Raw genomic sequence first — 24,026 nt, 5'->3', positions numbered from 1 at the left:
ATTGTCTCGGCTCAGAGGCGGTGGCGTATTTAGAGTTGTTTTGAAATGTTTTTATGTCATAGTACAGTGATTATGAAGCACATCCTGGATGGATGGCACTCTTCCCTCAATGCCCAGACATTTCAGATCCATAGCTGTGTTCAGCTGGTTTTGATTTGGTGCACACACACCAGTGCTGTCTGGCACTGAGCATGGGAGGGAAGAGTGTGCTAAGACGTCGGGTCAAGTCCGAGAAGAGGACACAGTGAAGTAAAATGTGTCCAAAAGGTGTGATCATCGGGGCAATTAGTGGCATTAGAGGAACTGATTGTTCCAACATATATACTGTGTGCCACAAGTTCATGGAAGGTCACTAAGAGGAATAATCATAGTTGTATATGAATTAAGTAATGTTAAAAAACTAATATACAAATAAAGGCATTTTAAAATAAAAGTATTGGGTAGTTGATTGTATTATAGAGGTATACAAACAATCCATGTCACATGCAGTTACATTTTTAAACAAATATGGGCAGAATTATTTATTAAATAGGTTGATTTAAAAAAGAAATGCAATTCCACCATTTTTCCACTAGGTAAAATTGTCTTTAACGCCTAGCACTCGTAGAGCCTTGGTTATCTGTATATTTAGACTGGAAACGGTGAGGGTTTTGCATCAAATTACAAATTACATGTTGATTAGTGACATTAGTTAATGGTTGTTACTCTTGAACACATGCTCGCTGGTTCCCATCGTTTACGGTCTTTTGGCTAAGCTAAGCTAACTGGCTGGAACCTTAAGAGATACATCCGAGTGGTGTCAAGCTTCTCATCAAACTCTCCACCAGAAAACATTTAAAACTGGTTTCCTGTCCTGACTGTGATGAGTCTTATGACTAAATTAAGGCAAAAAAAGACCAAACTGTTTGTCTTTTGCATGTTTACATGAATCTCATATCAGTCTAGGGAGCTATAGAAGCGACATGTTCTGAACCAAAACTAGCTTAATGGGTCACAACATTACACGTGAGAGGCATTTTTATTCTAAAACTGTTTTAAATAAACATTTTGATTTAAACTATGAACCTTGGATGTTGCTCCCACATGCATCGCCTGTGAGGCCTTATAAAAACAGGTATGAATCATGTCCAGTCAATTGACTCACTGACGTCTGACCATAACCTCTGTCCATCACCCTTTCATCAGCTCTCTCCGTTAAGTCAGCAGTCCTTGTGCAAGCTTCTACTTCCCTTTTGCCATGCATCATTTTAATGATCTGGCAACAAAGCTACACATACAGTTCTATGACATATTTTCTTACAGTCACACGATTGTATAACTTATGTTATTCGTCAATTCGGGCCTGTTATTATGTTCAATGTTTATGAACATATTTAAGAGATGGAAAAACACAAATCTGAAATAATGAAATTACTTTTCAGGAAATCCTTTAAACACATTTTTTTTCAGATGAAGTTCATAAGATATATGTGGTAGACGAGCCGTGTAAAGAGAATTGGTCCAAAGCCAAAGACATATTTGGAAGCACAGGCCTAACTACTCAAGAGAAAGAATTGGCTCTTGTCAGATTGACATACCCTAACGTTGTACATGTATGGTAATATTCTGGAAGGTGTGTTTCTGTAAAGTCTCGTCTCCTAAAAATTATGATCCTATGTAACAAAACTGCTTCATGTCACTCTCTACTTTTTTAACATATTTCTATGGTAAAGGTTTTAACTTTGTTTGGTTCAATTGAACTTTCAGCTTTAACAATATAAATATAAGATTAATGGGATACATTAGTATTCTGAAGTAACTATGATACTTTTGTTTAACACTTTTTCATTGAGTAAAAAAAGAAGAAAAAAATAGTATTGGGAAGTATTGCAACATTTCCTCATATAATTCTCTGTATGATATCTTCATTATTTCTTGATTTTTTTGGTTCATTTTCCGACGCATATCAGTTGTGTTATTTAAGTACAAAAGTTGTGTTAACAACAGATTCCCTGGTGAAAGATAAAAGGTGTTTTGTATTATGCATAATTTGTTGTACGTATAGCTACGAACACTGTATGAGAACAGCTTGAGCTTGGTTGTAGAGGGACCAATGTTTTTTTGGGGCGCAGTTTAAATAGCACTCAACAATGAGAAGAAAAGAGGTTTTGAGTAGAATATTGTAAAAAACAAAGCTTTATTTAAAGAACACAGCATGCTCAACACTGTCCAATAACAACTATCAACACACTGTAACTTTGGGCATGGGAGGTTCAGAGCAGCTTTAAGGAACATTGGGTTGGGTTTCAGAGGTTTGCAAAATAAAAGAGGTTCAGAGCAGAATAGAGTCAGAAAGAGATGCAGCACATGTTACATTGGGTGACAGAGCAGACCCACTTCTGTAAAGAAAAGTAGCCTCCTCTCTTTAAAGTGGTCACTTTACTCTCTGGTTAAAGTCAATCATGTCTGTAACCAGCCTGTTTCCATTATTCTTGAGGAAATGTGTCTGTTTTTCAGAACTTCTTCGTTGTGTTTTCGATGCCAGTTCGGTCTCCTTCTGCTGCTCTGCAAACAGGGTTAGCTTCAGGCTGTTAGCGAGTTAGCTCCATGCTCTTAGCTAGATAACTGCGGCAAGATTCATGCTTTACACTTGTCTGCAGCTCTTTAGATCCCTCACCCCGTTGTAGTCCAGAGAGTTTCAGTCCCAGGACTTTGGAACAACAGACAGGGGAAATTAAACAGCGCATTACTCACTGAGCCTCCAGCTGACAGCTCCGGTTAGCAACCTGCTCGCGTAGCTCTCTGGCTGAGGAACGATACCGGTCTCTGATCTGCCGAATAGTCCAATCACGTGAAATAATAAAACGATGTCATTGGCCAATGAGCGCACATTTTTGCGACCCAAGATTCACGTTTCATCCGCCAATGAGAAGCCGTCCTTACCGAAACGACCGTGAAATGTTTTCTCGATGCCGTACACACACCTTAGACCAGCGCCTCAAAAATGGGGAGGGGCTTCTATCCGTGATGATGAGTGGCGATATATTATATTTTTTCACATTAACTTAAGTGGTTGTTGACAGGCTGACGGTCTCCCACACACATTTAGCGCGTCAATACGGTATATTTACAATTTAAATGATTTGGCATATAATGTTTTTTGACAGGATGTATTTTTTTTTTTAATCTAAAAATTTTAAGAGGGGCGGCGCCCTAGCGCCCCCTATGGACGAACCACCACTGATTTAACAGCATAAAACGTATTGATTTTGTGAAATAAAAACAGTCATGGAAGCTTGAAAGAATTACTGCAAAATGTATAAAATGTAATTGTATTTTTCTAATCACCATGTGATAATTTACAGATGTTCAGAACAGCATCTAATGGTAGCACTGTTGTATTTGTCATATTCATTCAAATGCATTCATTGTTCAGAATACAAACACCATAAAAAAGCATCCAAAAAATCTTCCCAAGCCATCCGTATTCAAAGTGAAATGATACACATACAAAAAAACGTTAAACACAATCTCTCAGTGGTAGGAATAATCTCCCCGACACACCATCTACCCCACGGAAAATAGTCCATATTTCCCTTGCACATTTACATGACTTACGAGATATTCTAATTGAATTGCATTGCTATAACACATCATGCCTATCACACACAGTAGGGTCCAAAAGGAAGAGGAAACAATCATTCTCACTGGTGGTTTGGTCAAAGACATATAGATTGATTAGATCTCTCCCTATTGGTCCACAGTTGTTCGAGCGCTAAACCAGGAACCCTGGAGATGTATTCAGTCCCTGTGGTGAGCCCGAAGGTGTTTCGTCTCTGTTGGATTCACTCCCTTGGCTTGTAGTGACGCCTGACCATCTTTGGTCTCCTCCTTCTCATTCCAGCTGTGAAGGAGGAGTTAAGAGGGGATTGGAGGTGTGAATGAATGCCAAAATAAACATGTCAAGGTTGAAAGCTAAGTGTTGAATAGATGGAAGGACTCAAAGGTAGATAATGTAAAATAAAAAAAAGTGATCCAACAATATTTTTCCAGCAGTGATCATGTGGTTTTTGGCACACTTCTTTTAGTACAATCCAACATTGGTGTTGATGAATGTGTCATCAACCAACTATGCTCTCACCTGGAGCTTTCCTGGCAGCAGAAAATCCACCTCCGACTGTGTAACAAAGAAACAATACAGTCAATCATATGAAGGTGGATTTATGTCTTTGTTACGTGAACAGAAAAAAAGGTTTTGAGAGCAAATTTCTGCTCTGAAAATAAAAATAAATGCTCTCAAAATAAAGAATGTGCTCTTAAAATAAAAAATATTTGCTCACAAAAAAACAACCTGCCGTCTCAAAAGAAAACCTGCTCTCTCGAAACTAAAATCTACGAGTTGAGTTTGCTCGTAGTGGGCGGGGCTTACGCTGCTGAAGAGAGGAGTTTCTATTGGTGGGTTTGACTTCCTCTTGGCTCGCTGCGCTAACGATAGGTTACGGTGAGGAGGACATGGAGATAAAGACATAAATCTACCTTCATACAATCACAGCTTTCAAGCCACCACAGACATGGAAGTGCTGTTCAATGTATGTGCATATCAAATAAAGTTATCACCTTGAATAAGCTTGGTAATTCTGTCCGATTCCTGATCGATCAGTCGTGGGTTGCCGTGGATGGTGGTGATCTTAGAGAAGTCCGGGCCTGACGTTCATAACAAAACCATTAGATCGCAACTACTGAACAATTTAACATATACAATCAAGAATGGAGTTACAACAACACAAAATAGAATGATCTCATTCTCTTTTCCACCTTGAAGCAACCACTCATCCTGACTGAATGCAGATTGTAATATGATGACTTCAAGGAGGAAAGGACAAACATTGGGTGTATCTGGCTCCACCTTCGGACCGGCAGCGGAGAAGGGTGTTGAAGTCATTAAAGGACTTAGCAACGACAGACTGACAGGTACATACACCCCGCAAAAACACCTCCTCCGCCACCGCCACCACAAAGTCAAGTATATTTGTGCAGGATTCATGAACACATACACTCTTAGCCCACAAACTAAGCTGCAAGACACTTGTGAAGCAATTTGTGGTGAAAACAGCTTAAAGCTCACCTGCACACACACCTGCTATTAGCCTAAAGGTCTGAGTTGCATATAATTAATTTGATTGGTTCTCATGAATGTTGCACAACCCCCACGGGATATTTGTGAATGGTCAAAAATATTCAGACGGAACTTCATTTCCAGATGTGTGAATATATGTTTGACCAGTGAAATCCTTTGTTCAAACTGATGACATAAAAAATATCGTCATTCTGCATAATAATTAACCATTCACTGATGTATATTGCGAGGAGAGTATGTATTTTTGGTCTGGTGGGAGTTAGTTCTCAGGGTAACGAACTGTCGGAAGAATGAGTTCTCAGTCTGATGGGAAATTTTTCAGATTATTAGCGTATCGGAATAATGTGCCTTCGGAGCAACGGGTCGTCCCCAATAATGTATGACACAGCAAGAACTACCAAAACAACCAAATTGAGGACAATATATGGCTCGAGATCGCAGAGGAGCTGGGATACGATACAGTTGGTAATGTAGCTGATATCCACATGTTGGTCACGGAACCAGGCTAGCAACAACAGTTAAGTGTGAGCATAACATTTGTGGTCTGAATAGTTTGTGTATTATGGAGTTTGACACTTCACCATGTTGTTATTCAGGTGTACCGCAGATGCTTATGAACCAATACTGAATGCTGATCAAGAAGTTGAGGAAATGAAAAGACAGCCTCAGGAAGCAACAGAAACGTTGGCTCTAAGCACTAGCTGACAGAGCAAGATGTAAACAACAAGGTGAAAGTCGTGCTAAGCCAGACCGCGAGCATAAGAGACGAAGAAACAGTTGGAAACCAACATTGGTAGCCAAAACAAAGATGCTATCTTTTTCAAATTTTTCGCCTTGCTCAATTCGCCACATTTGCGTAATTTGCGCCACGCAATTTGCGTCATTTACCCTGGCCAGTGAAAATGTGCATCAAATGCAACCATTTGCGTCTGTGCATTGTCTTAGCATGGGATTTACTCGCGGCAAAAATTTGCAACGCTTTTGGTGTGAAGGCAGCATAATGCAGATTGCGTCGGATTTGTCAGTTGTTGTTTGTAAACACATGAGAAGTTGGCCCCTCCTCAACCACACCAGAAGTGCACGCCCCCTGACCATGGTCAGGATAAGGGTGATTGCCAGCGGGTGAAAGCAAACTTCAGATTATTTCTTGTTTTGGAACGAGCTTTGTCTGCTTGGCACTGCGTCCGCCATTTTCGTAGTTTACTCTTGGATGAGTACTTTCGATCTGGTGCCTGCTCGCTTCGTTTTCAAAGTTAGAGTTGTCTAGACTGCAAGCGTGTCAGACACATATTTTTCTGCTGTTCTCATTTAAGGTTGATGCCTAATTAAAGAATACTACTGCACTATAAATTTGTTCGTAATTATTACATCTTTTGAAATATCAAAGGGTGTTCACATTATCTTTGTATATTTTATTCTTAGGCCCGGCCGCGGAGAGCACACCAGGTGGTTCCTGATGCACAATGTTGAATTTTTTTATTATTAATGTATATAAATGTAGTTAGATGTTAGATGTCTGCCAGAACACTCTGTTCATACAGGTGAGGCCCTCCCTGTGTGTGCTGTTAAGCGTCCTCAGAGGAGAAATTATTCAGATATTGATTTTGATTGAAGCAGAATGTTGTGGAGTTGTTGTTTTTTGTACTTCATATGTGTCGGAAACATATTGGGAAGGCGGTCAAGGGCTTGCATAAAGTCCATGGTCACAAAGCCTAAAGCAATATTAGGGCCCTTCCTCCTATGCCACATGCTTCTAGTGGGACAAAAATTATGATTGAGATTACTTTTATAGAAATGTGATTTTGACATGAGATGAGTGATGATGCTCAGTTAAACTGTGGTCAACAGGACCACAGATGTATTTGTTAAAAGAGCTGTTAGAAGATGCATGAACTTTTTTCTTCTAGACTCTTTTAGCTCGTCAAAGGAGTAAACATGTTCAGAGAAACTGACCTGCAATCCCTTTTCCATCTTTATCAAGCTCTCCACCTGTGTGAAATAAATAATGTTGGGTCATCACATCTACGTCAAAACCTTTGTGAATTCCACATTTGATTATATAACCTATCATTTGCACTTAAAATATAAATTATTTAAACGCTCCTAAACATTCAAGAACTTACCCTTGATAACTCTTGTAATCTTGGTAATGGTGGGTTTTCCTTCATTGATCCTGGTTACATGTGTGAAGGAAGGTTCTCCCTCAATGACCCTGGTTACATGTGTACGGTCTCCCTCCATGACCCTGGTTGTATGTGTACGGCCTCCCTCAATGACCGTGGTTACATGTGTCATGGAAGGTTCTCCCTCAATGACCCTGGTTGTATGTGTCAAGAAAGGTTCTCCCTCGATGACCCTGGTTACATGTGTACGGTCTCCCTCAATGACCCTGGTTGTATGTGTACGGCCTCCCTCAATGACCCTGGTTACATGTGTACGGTCTCCCTCAATGACCCTGGTTACATGTGTCATGGAAGGTTCTCCCTCAATGACCCTGGTTACATGTGTACGGTCTCCCTCAATGACCCTGGTTACATGTGTCATGGAAGGTTCTCCCTCAATGACCCTGGTTACATGTGTACGGTCTCCCTCAATGACCCTGGTTACATGTGTCATGGAAGGTTCTCCCTCAATGACCCTGGTTGTATGTGTACGGCCTCCCTCAATGACCCTGGTTACATGTGTACGGTCTCCCTCAATGACCCTGGTGACTTTGGTGATGACCGGCTTCCCCTTGACGACAACCTCAGTGATCACTGGTTCTGACTCGATGACTCTTGTAACCTTGGTAAAGGTAGGCTCTCCTTCAATGACTCTGGTGACCTTGGTGACAGATGTCTCTCCCTGAATGACTCTGGTCAACTGTGTTACGCCAGGGACTGTAGAGAGGGAGCAGTAACACGAGAATACTTTGAGAATGATAGGAATGAATTTCATCTTTTGAACACGCTCATCAAATACAAGTCATCAATGCATGCAGAACCAATAGAGGCTGGTGGGCGGAGGGTATTCGATTGCATTGTGATAACCGCTAGTGTTACACTACATGGTCCAATGAGATCAAACTGATTTACCTCTAGACCAAAATGGGTTATTTTAATTCCAACATTTTTAAACAGTGTAATAATATGGGGAATAGTTTTCTGGCTTTATAAAGATGAATCACTTTTCTCTAAATTTGAGCGTAACGGTTTAGCATGAAACGCCCTCGAGTTCCAGCCCTTCGGCTCTGTCGTCCATGTCATGTGCCTCATTACCGTTGAAAATTGGACTTCAACTCTACTATGTTACCCAATTGATGAAGTCTCCCATCTGTGAGAAAGTGCACTGGACTATGCCCAACTGAAAGTTTATCATGCACGAGTCCCCTACGGTCTCTGACTCTGTTATGCTTTGACAGCCTAATTACCTCATCCCCAAAGGAGCTGATTAAATATGCCAAGAGGTCCAAGAGGATTTGCGAAAGAGCGAGAGTGGATAATCAGTGGAAAAACTATGGACGAGGCCTGAATGGATCGATGACATGCAGGCAATATGTTCCAGATTGGATTTCAACTCAAGAACAGATGCACATTGTTGAACAAAGGACATGAATTGGTTTCAAAGGCCTAACAAAAACTTTAATTAAGTAGCTGGTAGTTGGGAGTCTTACCTGTTTCAAAATGCGTAGTTGTGATGATCTTTCCTGTGAAGTAACACAAGTAGTTTCAAGTCGTTGCAAATGCAATTATAGTCACACGTCATGAGTGCTGAAGACACTTACTGATGAACGTGAGCGGGATCTCTTGATAAGAAAATCCATAAATAAACTGAAGAACAAAAAAGCATAGAATAAAATGCAGAAGAATCACAAAATAACAACGATTGACATCGTCCGATGCATATCCAGACTGTGTATTCTGTCTTCTATCTACCTTTATCTGGATGTACTTAATCAGCTTCCTCAGGAGGACCAGGAGGTCCTGGCGGCCCACAGGAAGATCTGTAAGTAATATGCATGATCAAAATAGCATACCATAATCCATTCCAACACAGTGTGGACACTACATGACTGCATTATGATGTCTAGTGTTCTCACCCGCAGGATAGAGAATGTTCTTCACCACATGGATCACACCATTCGTTGCCATCAGATCACTGTCGGGCACGTCCACAGAATTGACATGAATAGAGTTGTTTACCTATCAAAAACAGAAAAAAACACTATATATGCACATCTATTTTCAAGGGTATCAATAAACACATTCTTATTTTGTGAGCTACCTCAGCTACGACCTCAAAAGAATTACCGGATTTAAAGACGTACAATTTTATGAAATGGTTTGATATGAGAGGTTTTGATATCGGGTGAAGTGAGCTTCCTATTTGTCTGAAATTCAAAAGTAGGTGACTGAAGGTGGACATGCTGAGTCAGCAAGGTATGTTTGCCTCTGGCTCTCTCTCACCCACCAACTTGACCCAGATCATACCTGTCCCGATGGAGAATTATCTCAAATAAGGTTTCATGTGTCCATTATTAATAAATTCCTCGGCTGATATCCTGATCAGCGATAGGAGAAAGAGGGAAAGCTAAATGGAGGAAATGGGTGAAATCATTAAAAAACTGAGGTGAAGACTGAAGAGTGGTGGATGAATGCTGAGGGTGGGCGTTGATGGAGACGACAGAAAAGCCAGGGTATATTACTTTTGGCATTTCTCCAGAGATATCCAGCTTTGAAGTAATAGATTAGCAGTGGCTCTTTGATGCTACTGCTTAAATGAGAATGTGGGGAAAGATTAAATTTGAGTTTTACAATGGAGTCTTTGAGAAAACCAAAAATGTGTGGTAATTTGAAACGTAATTATAGAGTAGAAAATATGCTCTTAAAAGGAGCAATCTGCTTCTTCATTAATTGACAATTTCCTATATTATTTTCCTATTTAAAATTATAAACATGAGCAGGAATTGAAAGCTAGCGATATTTGTTGCACATCTTAGTCAAAACACACTTTATTGTGCTGATGCAACCTATAAATGATTTATCCCTGTATAATGATTGCTGAATGACAGATTCATGAAACCAGTCCTTTCTCTTTGATTCTGAGGATACAAATACACACTCAAGTGATAGATTGCACATACAGACAGAACTTGCAGGTTATTGCCCTGGAGGGTTTTGAGCAGATTGGTAACTCCTCCCTCTAATCCTCCATTGATGAAGATGCCATTGCTGAAGTGGTACAGCAGAATGATCCTCAGCGCATTCTGATCACCTGTCGATGACAGCGAAAGGCAAACACGATTTACATATCGAGAGTGAGCATTCATCATATTTTTCTCCTCTCATCATTGCAATACAACTTTAACCCTCCTGTTGCCTTTACATTTACGAACATATTTTACCCTCGGGGTCAATTTGACCCCAGCAATTAAAACCTCCAGAAAATTATTAGAATGAATATTGTTTCCCAAGTTTAAGTGTGAGGTACTTTATGTTTGTTTGTTGACTACCTAAATAGCCCTTTAAATATATAAAAAAGTTGATATTTCTTATATGTTTGACACAGTGAAAAACAGCCTGGGGTCTAACCCTAACCCTAACCCTAAACATTGAATGGGGTCAAATTGACCCAAAAGGTAACAGGAGGGTTAAATCAGTAAAAGCTTGACAGAAATCCCACATCTTACAAAGGGAGATGCATGAAAGCGTGTGGATGTGTTAGTTTCGAAGGACTCACTTCTCAGCAGAGCAAAGTCCTCTTTGCTGAGATTATCGAAGGCCTCGTCAGTTGGTGCAAAGATGGTGTAGGAGCCTTCCTGCTTCAGCAGATCAGTCAGACCTGCTGTCTCCATCAGTGACAGGAAAATCCTATGTTTGTAATAAAAAAAATGAAGAATTTTTTTTTGTCAATCAACATACAGTCCAGTTCTGTAGGAATGAAATGAAGCCTATACATTTAAGAGCATCTACTGGTGGCCTTTGTGTTCCTTTGAGTTCATGGAAATGAAAATGAGCAACATCAAAACAAAAGTATACATTTTGTACCAGTACTGTGTTTCAGACTGAACAAACTCAAGCCAGTCAGGACATTCGCTTTCTCCGCGTGGAAAAGAACAGCTCTGGCAGTAATGGAATAATGGGTCCTGAGCACGGAAGAGACCAGATTTTACATTTGTATTCAGCCAAAAACTGGTAGGATGTTTCTTATTTTAGACAGGTGGTTTACGGTTATGGGAATGTGGTCGAGTTTGTTTTGGGGTTTGAGTGATACTTGTGTGGTCCCATTCAAACATCTGCATTTACATCATCAGCCTCTATGGGGCCAATATCTGTCGGAACATGTGAAATGTGGGCGGTGAGGCAACTGACGAATGCAAATTGTAATGTCAGGAATAAATAAAACTGTATAAACAACAACAACACCGAAAAATAAACAATGATTTCATTCAAAACAAGGACAGAAAAAACACATGTGCTTCTTACATAAACCGTCTCTCAGAAACCAGGAGCTCGTAGATTGTTTTCTTGGCCGGTTTGATGAGAGTGTTCATCACATGGAGGGCACTTTTGCTTCCCTCTTTACTGCCACGCAGCATACATGCGTTTTCGATGCACACAGCCTAACAATGAAGAAGAAGAAGAAGAAGAAGAAGAAGAAGAAGAACATTCAGAGAGCAGAATAACTGGCCTAAAAGGTCAATGTACAAATGTGGTAACTATTTAGCTTCTGTGATGGAGGCAAACTGTCCTGTTTGATTGCAATCAATTAAAATAAAGAATACAGAAGTTTTCTATATGGAAATTAAACCCAGCTGGTCCTAATATCAGAATCACCAGAGCAGGAAAGCACTTCATCTACCAAGGGCCGGACAAATTCACTTTTTTATTGCATTAGCTTAAAAGAAATATGGACAAATCATGTTAACACTTCGTAAGTGGCCCCGTAATGACTTTCAGATTTCCAATATGAAAGCTGACCCTCTCCATTGTCTTTCCAGAATTTCTTTTTTTTATCATATTTATTTTCCAATTCCTTTCCAACTCTGTTTGACTTTCTTCACAAACACTGAACACACACAACCCCCCACACAAACATCTCCACACACACAAACACACAGAGAGTTCTCACAGTGCGGTAAATGAAGACTCTGAGCAGTTTGCCAGCCAGTGTTTCCAGCATCTGTCCGTTGTAGAGCTCACTCAATGTAACTTTCAGCTTCAAGATGTGGTTTTCCAAAATGTATTTAAGCAGGCTCTGCTCTGTTGACATCACCTCAGCTGATAAACAGAGAAGAGTTACAGATTTAAAATGACTCAGGTAATATCACATGCAACTCCTCATTACATATTTCTACTTCTGGCTGCCTTAACAAGTTTAACCCTCCTGTTACCTTTACATTTACTAACATATTTTAGAAAATTATTATAATTTGATCGCCGTGTATTTATTTATTACCTTCGCATTTTCAATGCGGAAAGGTTATGTTTTGATCGCTGTGTATTTATTTATTATTTATTTATTGATCGCCGTGTATTTATTTATTACCTTCGCATTGAAAATGCGGAAGGTTATGTTTTGATCGCCGCGTATTTATTTGTATGCGTGTTATTCGCCTAACTCAAAAGTATTATACCGAATCGCATGAAATTTGGTGGGATGATTGGTTATTATCCGGGGACCATTTGATTAGATTTTGGGATCGATCGGGTCAAAGGTCAAGGTCATGAAAAAGGTCAAAATCTTCTTGAATCGCATGGAATTTGGTGGGATTATTGGTTATTATCCGGGGACCATTTGATTAGATTTTGGGATCGATCGAGTGAAAGGTCAAGGTCAAGGTCATGAAAAGGTCAACATCTTCTTGAATCGCATGAAATTTGGTGGGATGATTGGTTATTATCCGGGGACCATTTGATTCGATTTTTGGATCAATCGGGTCAAGGTCAAGGTCATGAAAAGGTCAAAATCTTCTTGAATCGCATAAAACTTGGTGGGATGTTTGGTTATTATCCGGGGACCATTTGATTAGATTTTGGGATCAATCGGGTCAAAGGTCAAGGTCATGGAAAGGTCAAAATCTTCTTTTTACCATAGCACGGTCAATTTGTATCCAATTGGCATGCAACTAATGCCAAAATGTTCATAATGCAATGCCCAATCTTGTGATATGCGAAGGTATGCACTCTACCGAGTGCCCATTCTAGTTTATTTATTTATTTGTATGCGTGTTACTCGCATAACACAAAAAGTATTAAACCGAATCGCATGAAATTTGGTGGGATGATTGGTTATTATCCAGGGACCATTTGATTAGATTTTGTGAGCAATCGGGTCAAAGGTCAAGGTCATGAAAAGGTCAACATCTTCTTTTTACCATAGCACGGTACATTTTTATCCAATTGGCATGCAACTAATGCCAAAATGTTCATAATTCAATGCCCGATCTTGTGATATGCGAAGGTATGCACTCTACCGAGTGCCCATTCTAGTTCATATTGTTTCCCAAGTTTAAGTGTGAGGTACTTTATGTTTGTTTGTTGACTACCTAAATAGCCCTTTAAATATATAAAAAAGTTGATATTTCTTATATGTTTGACACAGTGAAAAACAGCCTGGGGTCAAATTGACCCCAAAGAACACCGACGTTAAACATTGAATGGGGTCAAATTGACCCTAAAGGTAACAGGAGGGTTAAGTGAGTTTGAGTCTGTGAAAAACAACATTTGACTTTTCCTTCACATTCTTGCTCAAGGTCAATCCTCTAAAGAGCTTGTTTGGAGATCAACTCACTTGTGAAGGCATTGTTGACAGGGGCGAGGAGTGTGTACTCCGTCTTTGGACCGAGGGCCGCCGCTAAGCCCAATTCAGACACCATGTCGCTAAAAGTGCTCAGGGATGCTCCCATCAGCTCGATCCCTTCCTTGGCTGATATGAATCACACAAACACAACATGTTTGCGACCACAGAGAGACAATTTAGCCAAAAGATTTGAACTTGCGTTGATATTTGCTGAGGGAGATGTGTTTTACCTGAGTCGGGGATGAGCACCTGGTCGATGAGGTGGATGACGCCATTCGTGGTGACGATGTCCTTCTTCAGCACCATCTTGATTCCGTTGACCGTCAAACTGTCGCCATCGCAGCCGATCTCGATGGTGCTGCCCTCCGCCGTCTCATACACCGACCCCAACATGATTCCTTCTGAACACTGGACGCTGTTCAACAGGTGGTAGTTAGCCAGGGCTGGTTGGGCAAAGTGGGAGAGAGAAAGATAGCGTTGAACAGATGAAAAAAAACCCTGCTGATATGACACTTTTAGGAGGTTGCCTGTAGTTATTTTTGTAATCTGGTTGTGCAACGCAAGCTTTCCACTTGTGATTACCTTCGCATTGAAAATGCGGAAGGTTATGTTTTGATCGCCGTGTATTTATTTATTTATTTGTATGCGTGTTACTCGCATAACTCAAAAAGTATTAAACAGAATCGCATGAAATTTGGTGGGATGATTGGTTATTATCCGGGGACCATTTGCTTAGATTTTGGGATCGATTGGGTCAAAGGTCAAGGTCAATGTCATGAAAAGGTCAACATCTTCTTTTTACCATAGCACGGTCAATTTCTATCCAATTGGCATGCAACTAATGCCAAAATGTTCATAATTCAATGCTCAATCTTGTGATATGCAAAGGTATGCGCTCTACCGAGTGCCCGTTCTAGATCTTACATGCACACGGACAGACTCTTTTAGAAATATTTAGCCACTTTTGTTAACGTTTAGATATGGGATTACACCTCTGACTGTTAAAATCAGCAATGCCTGCGAAAGCAAAGCAATTCCAACAGGAAACACCCTCCCAAGTCCACAATTCTCGTGCATTCTCCCTCCCTCTTCCCTTCCTTTTTAGACCAAGACACAAGGCTTCATATCATCTATATTTTGAAGGCTGTTCTTCCAGGGTTGGTTAGTACAGCCTGTTTGCCAAGTGTGTGTAAATGTACCTGAGGTTATATCGTGTCCCCCAAGTGGAGCCGCTCACTGAGGACACCGCACACTGGCTTCATGCTAATTTAATTTCCTGCTTTCATTGTGTGGTTTGAGAGTCGTGTGTTTTTTTTGTGAGTGTGTGTGACTGCTCTTTACTCCTGAGAACTAAGTTGTGTATGCTTTTGGGAGGAATTTGCAGACATTGATTACCTTCGCATTGAAAATGCGAAAGGTTATGTTTTGTTCGCCGTGTATTTATTTATTTATTTGTATGCGTGTTACTCGCATAACTTAAAAATTATTAAACCGAATCGCATGAAATTTGGTGGGACGATTGGTTATTATCCGGGAACCATTTGATTAGATTTTGGGATCGATCGGGTCAAAGGTCATGAAAAGGTCAAAATCTTCTTTTTACCATAGCACGGTCAATTTTTATCCAATTGGCATGCAACTAATGCCAAAATGTTCATAATTCAATACCCAATCTTGTGATATGCGAAGGTATGCGCTCTACCGAGTGCCCATTCTAGTTAGAAAATGTTTTAGTAGTTTAGACATTACCTGTCAGCATGCATTACGCATCCATACTGAGGACATACATGTCTGCACCAAATGCTTGGCACTCGGGTATCCCCAACTCCCTCTGCTACATTATCTCAGAATGAATGTACAGAACTGTGTGCCGACCATATCTGGTCCATGAGGAGATATTTCAGTCTGGACCAGTCAGCAAAATCTAAAGCAGAAATATTAAAGTGCTCCAAGACGTTTGCACATCAAAAGCAAGCAAAGCATGGCATGTAGCAGATGATGACATCATTCGTGTGTCCGATGTACAATGTACCTGCAATCACAGTCTTGTCCCCCATGATACGCTCCAGGTAGCCTGGGCTCAATTTGTCAAAAGCTTCATCAGTGGGAGCGAACAGGGTGTAGTGGCCAGGCTGGTCCAGCTTGTCCATCAAATCAGAAGCTAGTAGTGCATCCTGGGAAACAGGAAGACAGCGTTTCTCACATTTTGTCATTCTGACATATACAAAACCGGTTCGAACACACATCAGAGTTTCTGATTAATTCTTTTTTTTGTGCCCATTTTCAGCTGAGAGCGCTTTTTATATGACATACTCTGAAGGTGCCGAGCTCATCGGTGACATCCAGGACTTCCTTCATGTTGTTGCCAACACCGCTGATGACCCGATCGATGACATGGACCACGCCGTTTGTGGCCACCTGATTACCGTGGATGATCCTGGCACAGTTCACGGTCACAATCTTCACAGAGAGGGGAAGACCATCATCAGGATAAGAAGTCTTTTTTTCTAGACATAATTCAATGATGTGTTCTTGCAATCTTGTACATTTCAACAAAACTGACCCCATTTGAGTAGTGGTTGATGTAGAGCCCCAGGTCGTTGTACATGGAAGTGAAAGTCATGTCGTTCTTCATGTCTTTGGTCAAAATCCGGCGGTTCAACATGTGGTAGTGAAGAGCGTTGTACAGCTCGATGTTCACGTTGCTCACCAGTGCAGCCCGGACAGTCTAGGTACATCACAACAGTGAGTGTCACAGTAATTATGGCATTTATTGCATTCTCTAGACAAGTTTGAAACCTCGAGTCCACTTACAGATTCTACCAGATCCCAGGCATCGTTGCTAGGTGCAAACATGGTAAAGGAGCTTTTGCCTTCAATCTCCTCTCTCAGCTTGGATACGTCGGAGTATTGCTGCGTCGTCGACGCCCTCACAAGCCCCAGCGTACCATAGACATGGTCGATGGGAGCCACTGAGGGGAAGCAAAGACATTGTTCCTACTTAGAAACAGACTTGTCTGAAATACGAGAGAATTTAGCCGAAAAGAAGAACAAAAAGAAGCTGTAGTGAGAGACACTTACCTGCAGGGCATCCTTTCATACCCTGCAGCTTGATGTAGCCAGGACAGCATTCATATAGGACCAGGCTTAAAAAAAAAAAAAAAAAAAAAAAAATGTTTAGATACAATAGATGAACTGATTTTGAGAAAACATAATGTAATGATATGCCATGCACAAACTGTGAACATGAATGAAAGTAAAAAAATAAAAAATAAAATACGGACCTGTATAATGAGATAATGATGAGCGAGTGGACTAGGAACAGTGAGGACATTTAAGACAGACGAGAAAGGCTCCGCGCATACAGGGATCTTACTCACCAAATCCATAATCCATAATTGGAAGCATATTTAGAAGTCAAAGCAGAAAAAACAGTGAACGCTTAAGAAAACATCCAAAAAGGCAAGAAAGTCAAGGAGAATACAAAAAGCAACACAAACCCCGATCACATCAAAGTGGTGCATTAAACACACAGAGTGTGTTGACAACTCCCAGCGAGCCGATCACAGAGAAACGCTGGAATGGACTCAATGATCCCAGCAAATGAAAAACAAAACACCCCCAAAAGGAGGCGTGAATGTCAACATTGTTGCCCCCGAGCTGCACTTTCTGTTGGCCATTAATCTAATTCTAAAGGAAGTCGCCAAGAAAAACAGATTATTTATATATAGTCAACTTCTTGCGATAGATTGAGGTTTTTAAGGCGGGAGGAGCAGCTTCTGAACTTTGTGAAAACAGAATAGAAACTGGCTGGCAGGAAGCCGAGTGGATCTCCCAACACTAAACGGAGCGTGCAGCAGACCCAAGCTCTTGGAGCAGTCATAATGTTTTCAGGAAATCCAGCTGCATTTTATTGAAATGTTGTGAATGACATAATGAGGTGTGAGAAGACTGACAGGGTGAGCCACAAGTGAGTATTCATGTTAAATCAAAATCATGTTTAATGGAGGGTTGGATTATGTTGTTCAAGTAGAGTTTTACTGCGTCTTTGTGTACCTAGAAAAGCGCTATAGAAGTCTGAATTGTTGAATTATTGTTACTGAAAATGAACCATGGATGGTAATCAAACATTTAGACATTTCATTTTCATCTTCCAAAATCCCCAAAAAACACTGGACGATGACCCACCGGAGGAACCGTCGGAGAGTTCTTAAATGCTGCGATAAGTTTAATTGGGATTTAACCCAAAAGACTTTATGCATTCCAGTTGGAGTTTTTTTTGTGTGTTTGCTAAAGAGGTTTGAGGCAGAGTTGAAAGGTTTCCTGCTTTCTGTTTTCCCATGGAAACTCTCGTCTCTCTCTCTCTCTCTCTCGGGTTCAAAACAAGAAACTGTTTGCTTTCCTTTCATAAATTGAACAGAAATGATATATTATGCAAGAGAATATATACTCCCTTCATAGACACTTTAACCCTCCTGTTGCCTTAGGGTCAATTTGACCCCATTCAATGTTTAACCCTCCTGTTACCTTTATATTTACTGACATATTTTACCCTCGGGGTCAATTTGACCCCAGCAATTAAAACCTCAAGAAAATTATTAGAATTAATATTGTTTCCCAAGTTTAAGTGTGAGGTACTTTATGTTTGTTTGTTGACTACCTAAATAGCCCTTTAAATATATAAAAAAGTTGATATTTCTTATATGTTTGACACAGTGAAAAACAGCCTGGGGTCAAATTGACCCGAAAGAACACCGACATTAAACATTGAATGGGGGTCAAATTGACCCTAAGGTAACAGGAGGGTTAAAAACACACACACACACACACACACACTTTCTCCCTTCAACTCTGACTCCCTTGACAGTACGTGCATGCTTTGGCAAAACTCTCCACGCCACTTTAGGGGTCTTTATGTTTGCAATGATACAAAATGGTGAATTGTCCATTTTTGGGGCACACAGCCATGTCTCTAATATTGCAACCATTATCTGCATTGACGCTAATTGTTTGAACTCAAAATACATACACATACATGGACAGCTGGCTGTCAGGAATCTATGAAGTCGTCGCTCCCCGACTGTGGTCTGACCGGATGGACGCAGTGTGCCAGGCGAAGCCGGCTTTTGGCAGTGTCACGGCATCGAACTAGTTCAATGTGGCTCCCAGATGAAGCAGTTGTGGAAACACATGGCATGAATACACACTCTATGACACAGACACAGAAACACTAGGTGGGGTTGTTTGGCATCAGATAAAATCATTACAGTTCTTTTCCTGTTCTGTAATTAACAGTGTCTCCTGTGTTTTCATCATGGGACTCTTTTGGGGGGGGGGGGGGGGGAGGGGTTCTGCAGTGCCAGCGACTTCCTGATTTTCTTGACAACATGTCCTCTTTTTATACGTGGGAATGGACTTTACAAACTTTCTCAGACACTGTTATGGTTTAACCACAAATTAAGCCCTCTTAAGTCCTCCCTGCATGTCGTGTTGCCACCTTGAACAATGCATTGAGGAAAATGGCTCCCGCCTGGCCCTTCAGCAACGCACTTCACGAGTTCTTTGCGGAAATTAGATCCGTATAGCATAATTTAACATGTATCATGTAAACCAAGGACATGTTAAATTCCCACCCGTGTAATTTGTTCTTCGGGACATGGTTTCTAAAAGAATATATGGCCTCAACTGCTGCACCCTCAAGACTTGTTTGAACTGGAGCTTATTAGCACACCAGCTTGCAATGTACATCCAAGTCCAACTAGCCGCGGACTTTAACAATCTTTCATAATCTCCCCTCAACACCAAATCCAGCTCAGACATTATCACAGCTGCTTGGATTTCCTCCACTGCTCCTGAACAATGTCCTCACTGTGACCACAGACAGCGGGAGAAGCTGCTTTACTTTGTTTTTTGGGGGTTTACTTCATTTTTAAAAATTTTTATAATCTTTATATGCTTGCTGATGTGCGATTCAAAATCCTTTTTATACCAAATCATTAACAGTTTTATTCGTACTTGAACTTATTTTAAGCACCGTATATAAAGGCGATCATTATTATCTCAGCATAGAGTCCCACGCCGGGAGAAAATGACTCACTTCTGGACTCACTCCCTCTTTTATCCTTTCTCTCTCTCTCTCTCTCTCATCTCCTCATTTTCCGGCTCATCCTTAAATAGCAGCAGGTAGTACGGCTGACTAAGAGAAGTGTGTGTGTGTGTGTGTGTGTGTGTGTGTGTGCGTGTGTGTGTACAGCTCCAGCCGAGCCTTACACTCCATCAACACATCGGCGGCTATATTTCCTATTTTCACATATTTTTATGTTGTGATATCTACTCATTCAGCACGTCACGGGGAAAAAATGACACTGACATAAATCCATCAACAGGCCCTCTGATGTTATACGTCCCGCAGAAGCTCAAATATCTAAAGCCATTCATTCGCTCTACTCCTTTGCACATAGTCCCATATGTTTGCATGTTACTATCTTTATATTTAGCATATTTAATCGAGGAAAAATATTTGTTTTGCAGTTTATTATTCTGAAATAGTACAGAAAACTAGCAATATTACAAATATGGCTAATTTGCCTTAAAATAAAGAGTTTTTCAAAACTCTGTATGAGACACATTCACACACTCCTGTTGCACATATTATATACAGCACACATCAAATATACACTACCCATACCAAGAATCCCAAACTAGCGAATCAAGAGCTTCACGATTTCTTCCATTTTGCCAAATTGTCACACACCCACTCTCTCACAAAGACACACACACACACACACACACACACACACACTAAAAGCATATTGGCACAATTTTTCTTGAGCACCGGAGACGTGTCAGAGGGAAAGTGGGGATTACTGTCGAGCAGAGTTTCGCCCATCAAGGGCTCACAATAGAGCGACTCCTTTCCCGCAGGCTACACGACATGTCCAGACTCGAGAGTTGGGGAGGGCATGATGAGGACAAGAATAAATAATGTATAAATAGAAAGAATCTTGAAAAAGTTTTCCATTTAAATACTTAATCCTCATCATTGTCATCATCACCATCATCCTGGACCCTCAGAGAAGAAAGCAAGACAGCCGTGTATCAAGGTGACGGACAGAACTATGATGTGACTTGTTTGAACACTTTGAAATATTCCTGGACGTGTGAAGGACGTGGAAACTGGGAGTGGTTTGCACTTTGGGTCAGGTCAATTGAGTTCAGTGCAAATAATAATCCTAAAGGTAAATATAATAAAATCCAAACAAATCTCGCAGCAATTAGACCCATTCACTCTTTTCCTCAAGACTTACGTCTTCTTGCCACAGATGGAGCCTTTGTACCAGTTCCTACATGTGCTGAAGTACTTCTTTTTAGAGCCCATGACCTGTTGCAGGGCGCACACATTGGGTCTGTAAGAGATGGGGGGGAGGAGGAGAGAGGGGGTAGGGGTGGGGGGGGAGAAAGTGAGAACCGGGTGTTGAAACGACAAGTTGAGGCAGGATGTGGGGAGAGGTGAGAGACAGGTGAGGAGAAGATTAATGTAATTTGAAAAAAGTTTAAAATTGTGTTTTGTGTCTAATCTTCTTAACACGTGTCAATTTCAGAAAGCAATGATAGATAATTTCTATTAATTTAAATGACACACGTCAACACAAATTGGGCACATTCTTTTCGGCCGAAGAGTGAAGACGAATAATAAATGTGCCAGACGATATTGAATGTACCATTATGACTTGAATTAATAATTGTATCAATATGTCCGACCTGTTTCTCAACTCAATGGAGTGCTCTTTGTGAAGAAGAAAAAACACCTTAAAACATAGAATGTATGTATAACCAGACGTACAGCTCTTCATATGGCTACATACCGGCTGTCGGCTTACTATTGATTATCATTCTGCAAATATTTCTGAATTACACACTTAAAAAGCTGCTGCATTGTTGTTTAAGTTTGGTATTTGTCACCTCTCTCCCCCTCTTTAAAAACAGTCTTCCAATGCCCCCCTCCATCCCCCCCATCCCGTCTCCTTACCCTTGTTTCCTGGCCCGAATGCGACTGTGGGTGACTATCTTGTCGTAGGCTGAAGTATCCACGCTCCCTAGGGAGCAGAGTGCCACCAGCACTGAGGTCACTACGAGCAGCTGATGCATCCTGGGGAGGAATCAGTCCTCAAGGGCACAAGCACACACACGCTCCGGTTGTCTTATAAATCACACACACACACACACACACACGGACACCCCCCCCAAAAAAAAGAGATATGTGAGTCCGAGTCCGAGAGGGAGCCTTTATACCAACTCTCTAACACACACCCATACCCACCACCCACTCTCTTTTTACTCCCTCAGTCTTTTCCATACCATTACATCCTGCTTTCACACACCCACAGACACACGCACACACACTCTCTTCCAAAATCCTCCCTCCTGCTTTGACTCAGGCGTATTGTCTCCCCCTCCCTCACGTTGCTGCACATGGATTTCTCATGAATTTCATTACCACCATCACCCCCCAGAGCACCGAGGATTCGCTGGTGTTTGAGTACCTCAAACTTTACATCGATCTACACTTTATTAGGACACTTTCATATTCCATCTGTGGATTAACGTTTTGTTAAAGAGTATATTATGTTTTGACTTATGATCGAGAGAGCATAATTGAGAGGGGAACACACAGAGTCAAAAAAAAAGAGTAAGACAGTGACTTATTAAAACGTATTCCGTAAACACACACAGGCAGAATTGCACATTTCTGAAATTTGGCAATGAAATATGTGAACTCAAATGGACTGAAATGTTTTTAATAGGCAATAAAATAAGGCTGTAAATCGAACTCTATGAGGTGATTTATCCGAGTAGATGATGGGTTCACACTTTGCTTGACAGAAGCTGTAATTTGTATTTTGATAGCACTCCCCTCATTACCTTCCAGATGTGGATATGTCATTTCCACCAGCCTATTCCTCCCCTGAACTCCCGTTTGCTCTCCGGCTCCTCTTTTATCCCCTCCATCCTCCCTGCTGTCATGTTCCACGTTCATCAGCTTCTTTCCCAGTCCGAACTGTTACAGCTGTCTCCGTCTTCTGTGCTGAAGCCAGATCTGATACCGGTTCAAAGGGGGGAAATCCCTCATGGACGGACTTGTGAGCCCGAAACAAGTATGCATCTAAACTGGGCAACATGCAGGACATGACTCCTGATGATGAGTCATTGATTTGAAAGCTGAATCATGTGGTGACCACACACTGAAGACCCCGTGGTAAAGGTACAAGTTGAGTTTCTTATATTAAATGAATATAATGCAGTAAAGCTAAAGATAACAACGTTTTCACTGAGGTGAGAAATGAAGATTGCCATGTTTAGAATGATTAACTGAAATCACATACAGCACATCACAGCTTTACTCACTCGTTCTGAACTGGCATGACCCCTCTGATCCCAGGGAGGACAGCAGCCTGCAGGAGGCGGAGCTGTCATCATCCCTTTGGAGACAACTTCCTGTCTATGATGCTATCTTAAGATTTTAGACAAAATTCTCAGACTAAGGGAAGCACATATTCAGCCCAGACAGGAATGTAGGGTAATGTAAACCTCATTGACTTCCTTTTCCCTTTTGCCTCTTAGGTCCCTAACAACATACACATAAACAGACACACACACACTGCACCGCAGTCCTCTGCAGGTTACAGGTGGTTTATTTTGAATCTGAGATCCTGCAGAGATCCTATTGGCAGAGAGGAAGTAGTGAGCAGGAACCCCAACCCTATAATGATACTCCCCCCTAGTGGAGAGGACCTGTCAGTGCAGCAATGTGTGAGTCCTCTGCAGCTTGGATTACAAAACGTGTAAAAAAAAACATTAACATATGTGACAACAGGAAAAACAACCGTTGTCATGTCTCACAGGAACTTGTACATCACATCTGCAGTTACATCTGCTTTTATGTGGAAAAGCATTGACTCAGCCACCATGACTATGACAGCTCATCACCTGCCCAGCCTCTGCATCAATGGATTAATTAGAGGAACTCTATGATGCATCCCTGAGAAGTGTTTTTGATCTTCATGCCCCTCTCAAGTCACGTGAGGTCTAATTCTCACGCTCCGTTCTCTGGTTGGCACGTGAGCTAAGG

At 41.1% G+C, this 24,026-nt stretch overlaps 1 protein-coding gene across 2 annotated transcripts; it reads right to left on the bottom strand.

The window, feature by feature from the left end:
* Positions 1-3,295: 3,295 nt before the first annotated feature.
* LOC130188440 (periostin-like) lies at positions 3,296-22,164 on the bottom strand. 2 transcript variants are annotated; one of them, XM_056406813.1, is made up of 22 exons: positions 21,927-22,164; positions 21,205-21,303; positions 16,979-17,043; positions 16,712-16,869; positions 16,461-16,625; positions 16,211-16,357; positions 15,930-16,071; positions 14,128-14,340; positions 13,889-14,023; positions 12,227-12,375; positions 11,581-11,717; positions 10,835-10,965; positions 10,239-10,369; positions 9,195-9,297; positions 9,031-9,098; positions 8,880-8,925; positions 8,769-8,801; positions 7,240-7,995; positions 7,070-7,105; positions 4,597-4,683; positions 4,121-4,156; positions 3,296-3,883 (listed from the first exon to the last, which is right to left on the bottom strand). In XM_056406813.1, the coding sequence occupies exons 1-22, from the start codon at positions 22,043-22,045 to the stop codon at positions 3,825-3,827; spliced, it is 3,015 nt and encodes a 1,004-aa protein (XP_056262788.1). In that variant the 5' UTR covers positions 22,046-22,164; the 3' UTR covers positions 3,296-3,824. The 2 variants fall into 2 exon arrangements, with proteins under 2 accessions (XP_056262788.1, XP_056262797.1); XM_056406822.1 differs by lacking the exons at positions 21,205-21,303; positions 21,927-22,164 and adding an exon at positions 17,278-17,579.
* Positions 22,165-24,026: the final 1,862 nt, after the last annotated feature.

The sequence above is a fragment of the Pseudoliparis swirei genome, chromosome 3, assembly GCF_029220125.1.
Source record: "Pseudoliparis swirei isolate HS2019 ecotype Mariana Trench chromosome 3, NWPU_hadal_v1, whole genome shotgun sequence".
In the NCBI taxonomy this organism is placed as follows: domain Eukaryota; kingdom Metazoa; phylum Chordata; class Actinopteri; order Perciformes; family Liparidae; genus Pseudoliparis; species Pseudoliparis swirei.
Note: the sequence above shows the minus strand (reverse complement) of the source record. Positions and strands in the feature narration are given on the sequence as shown.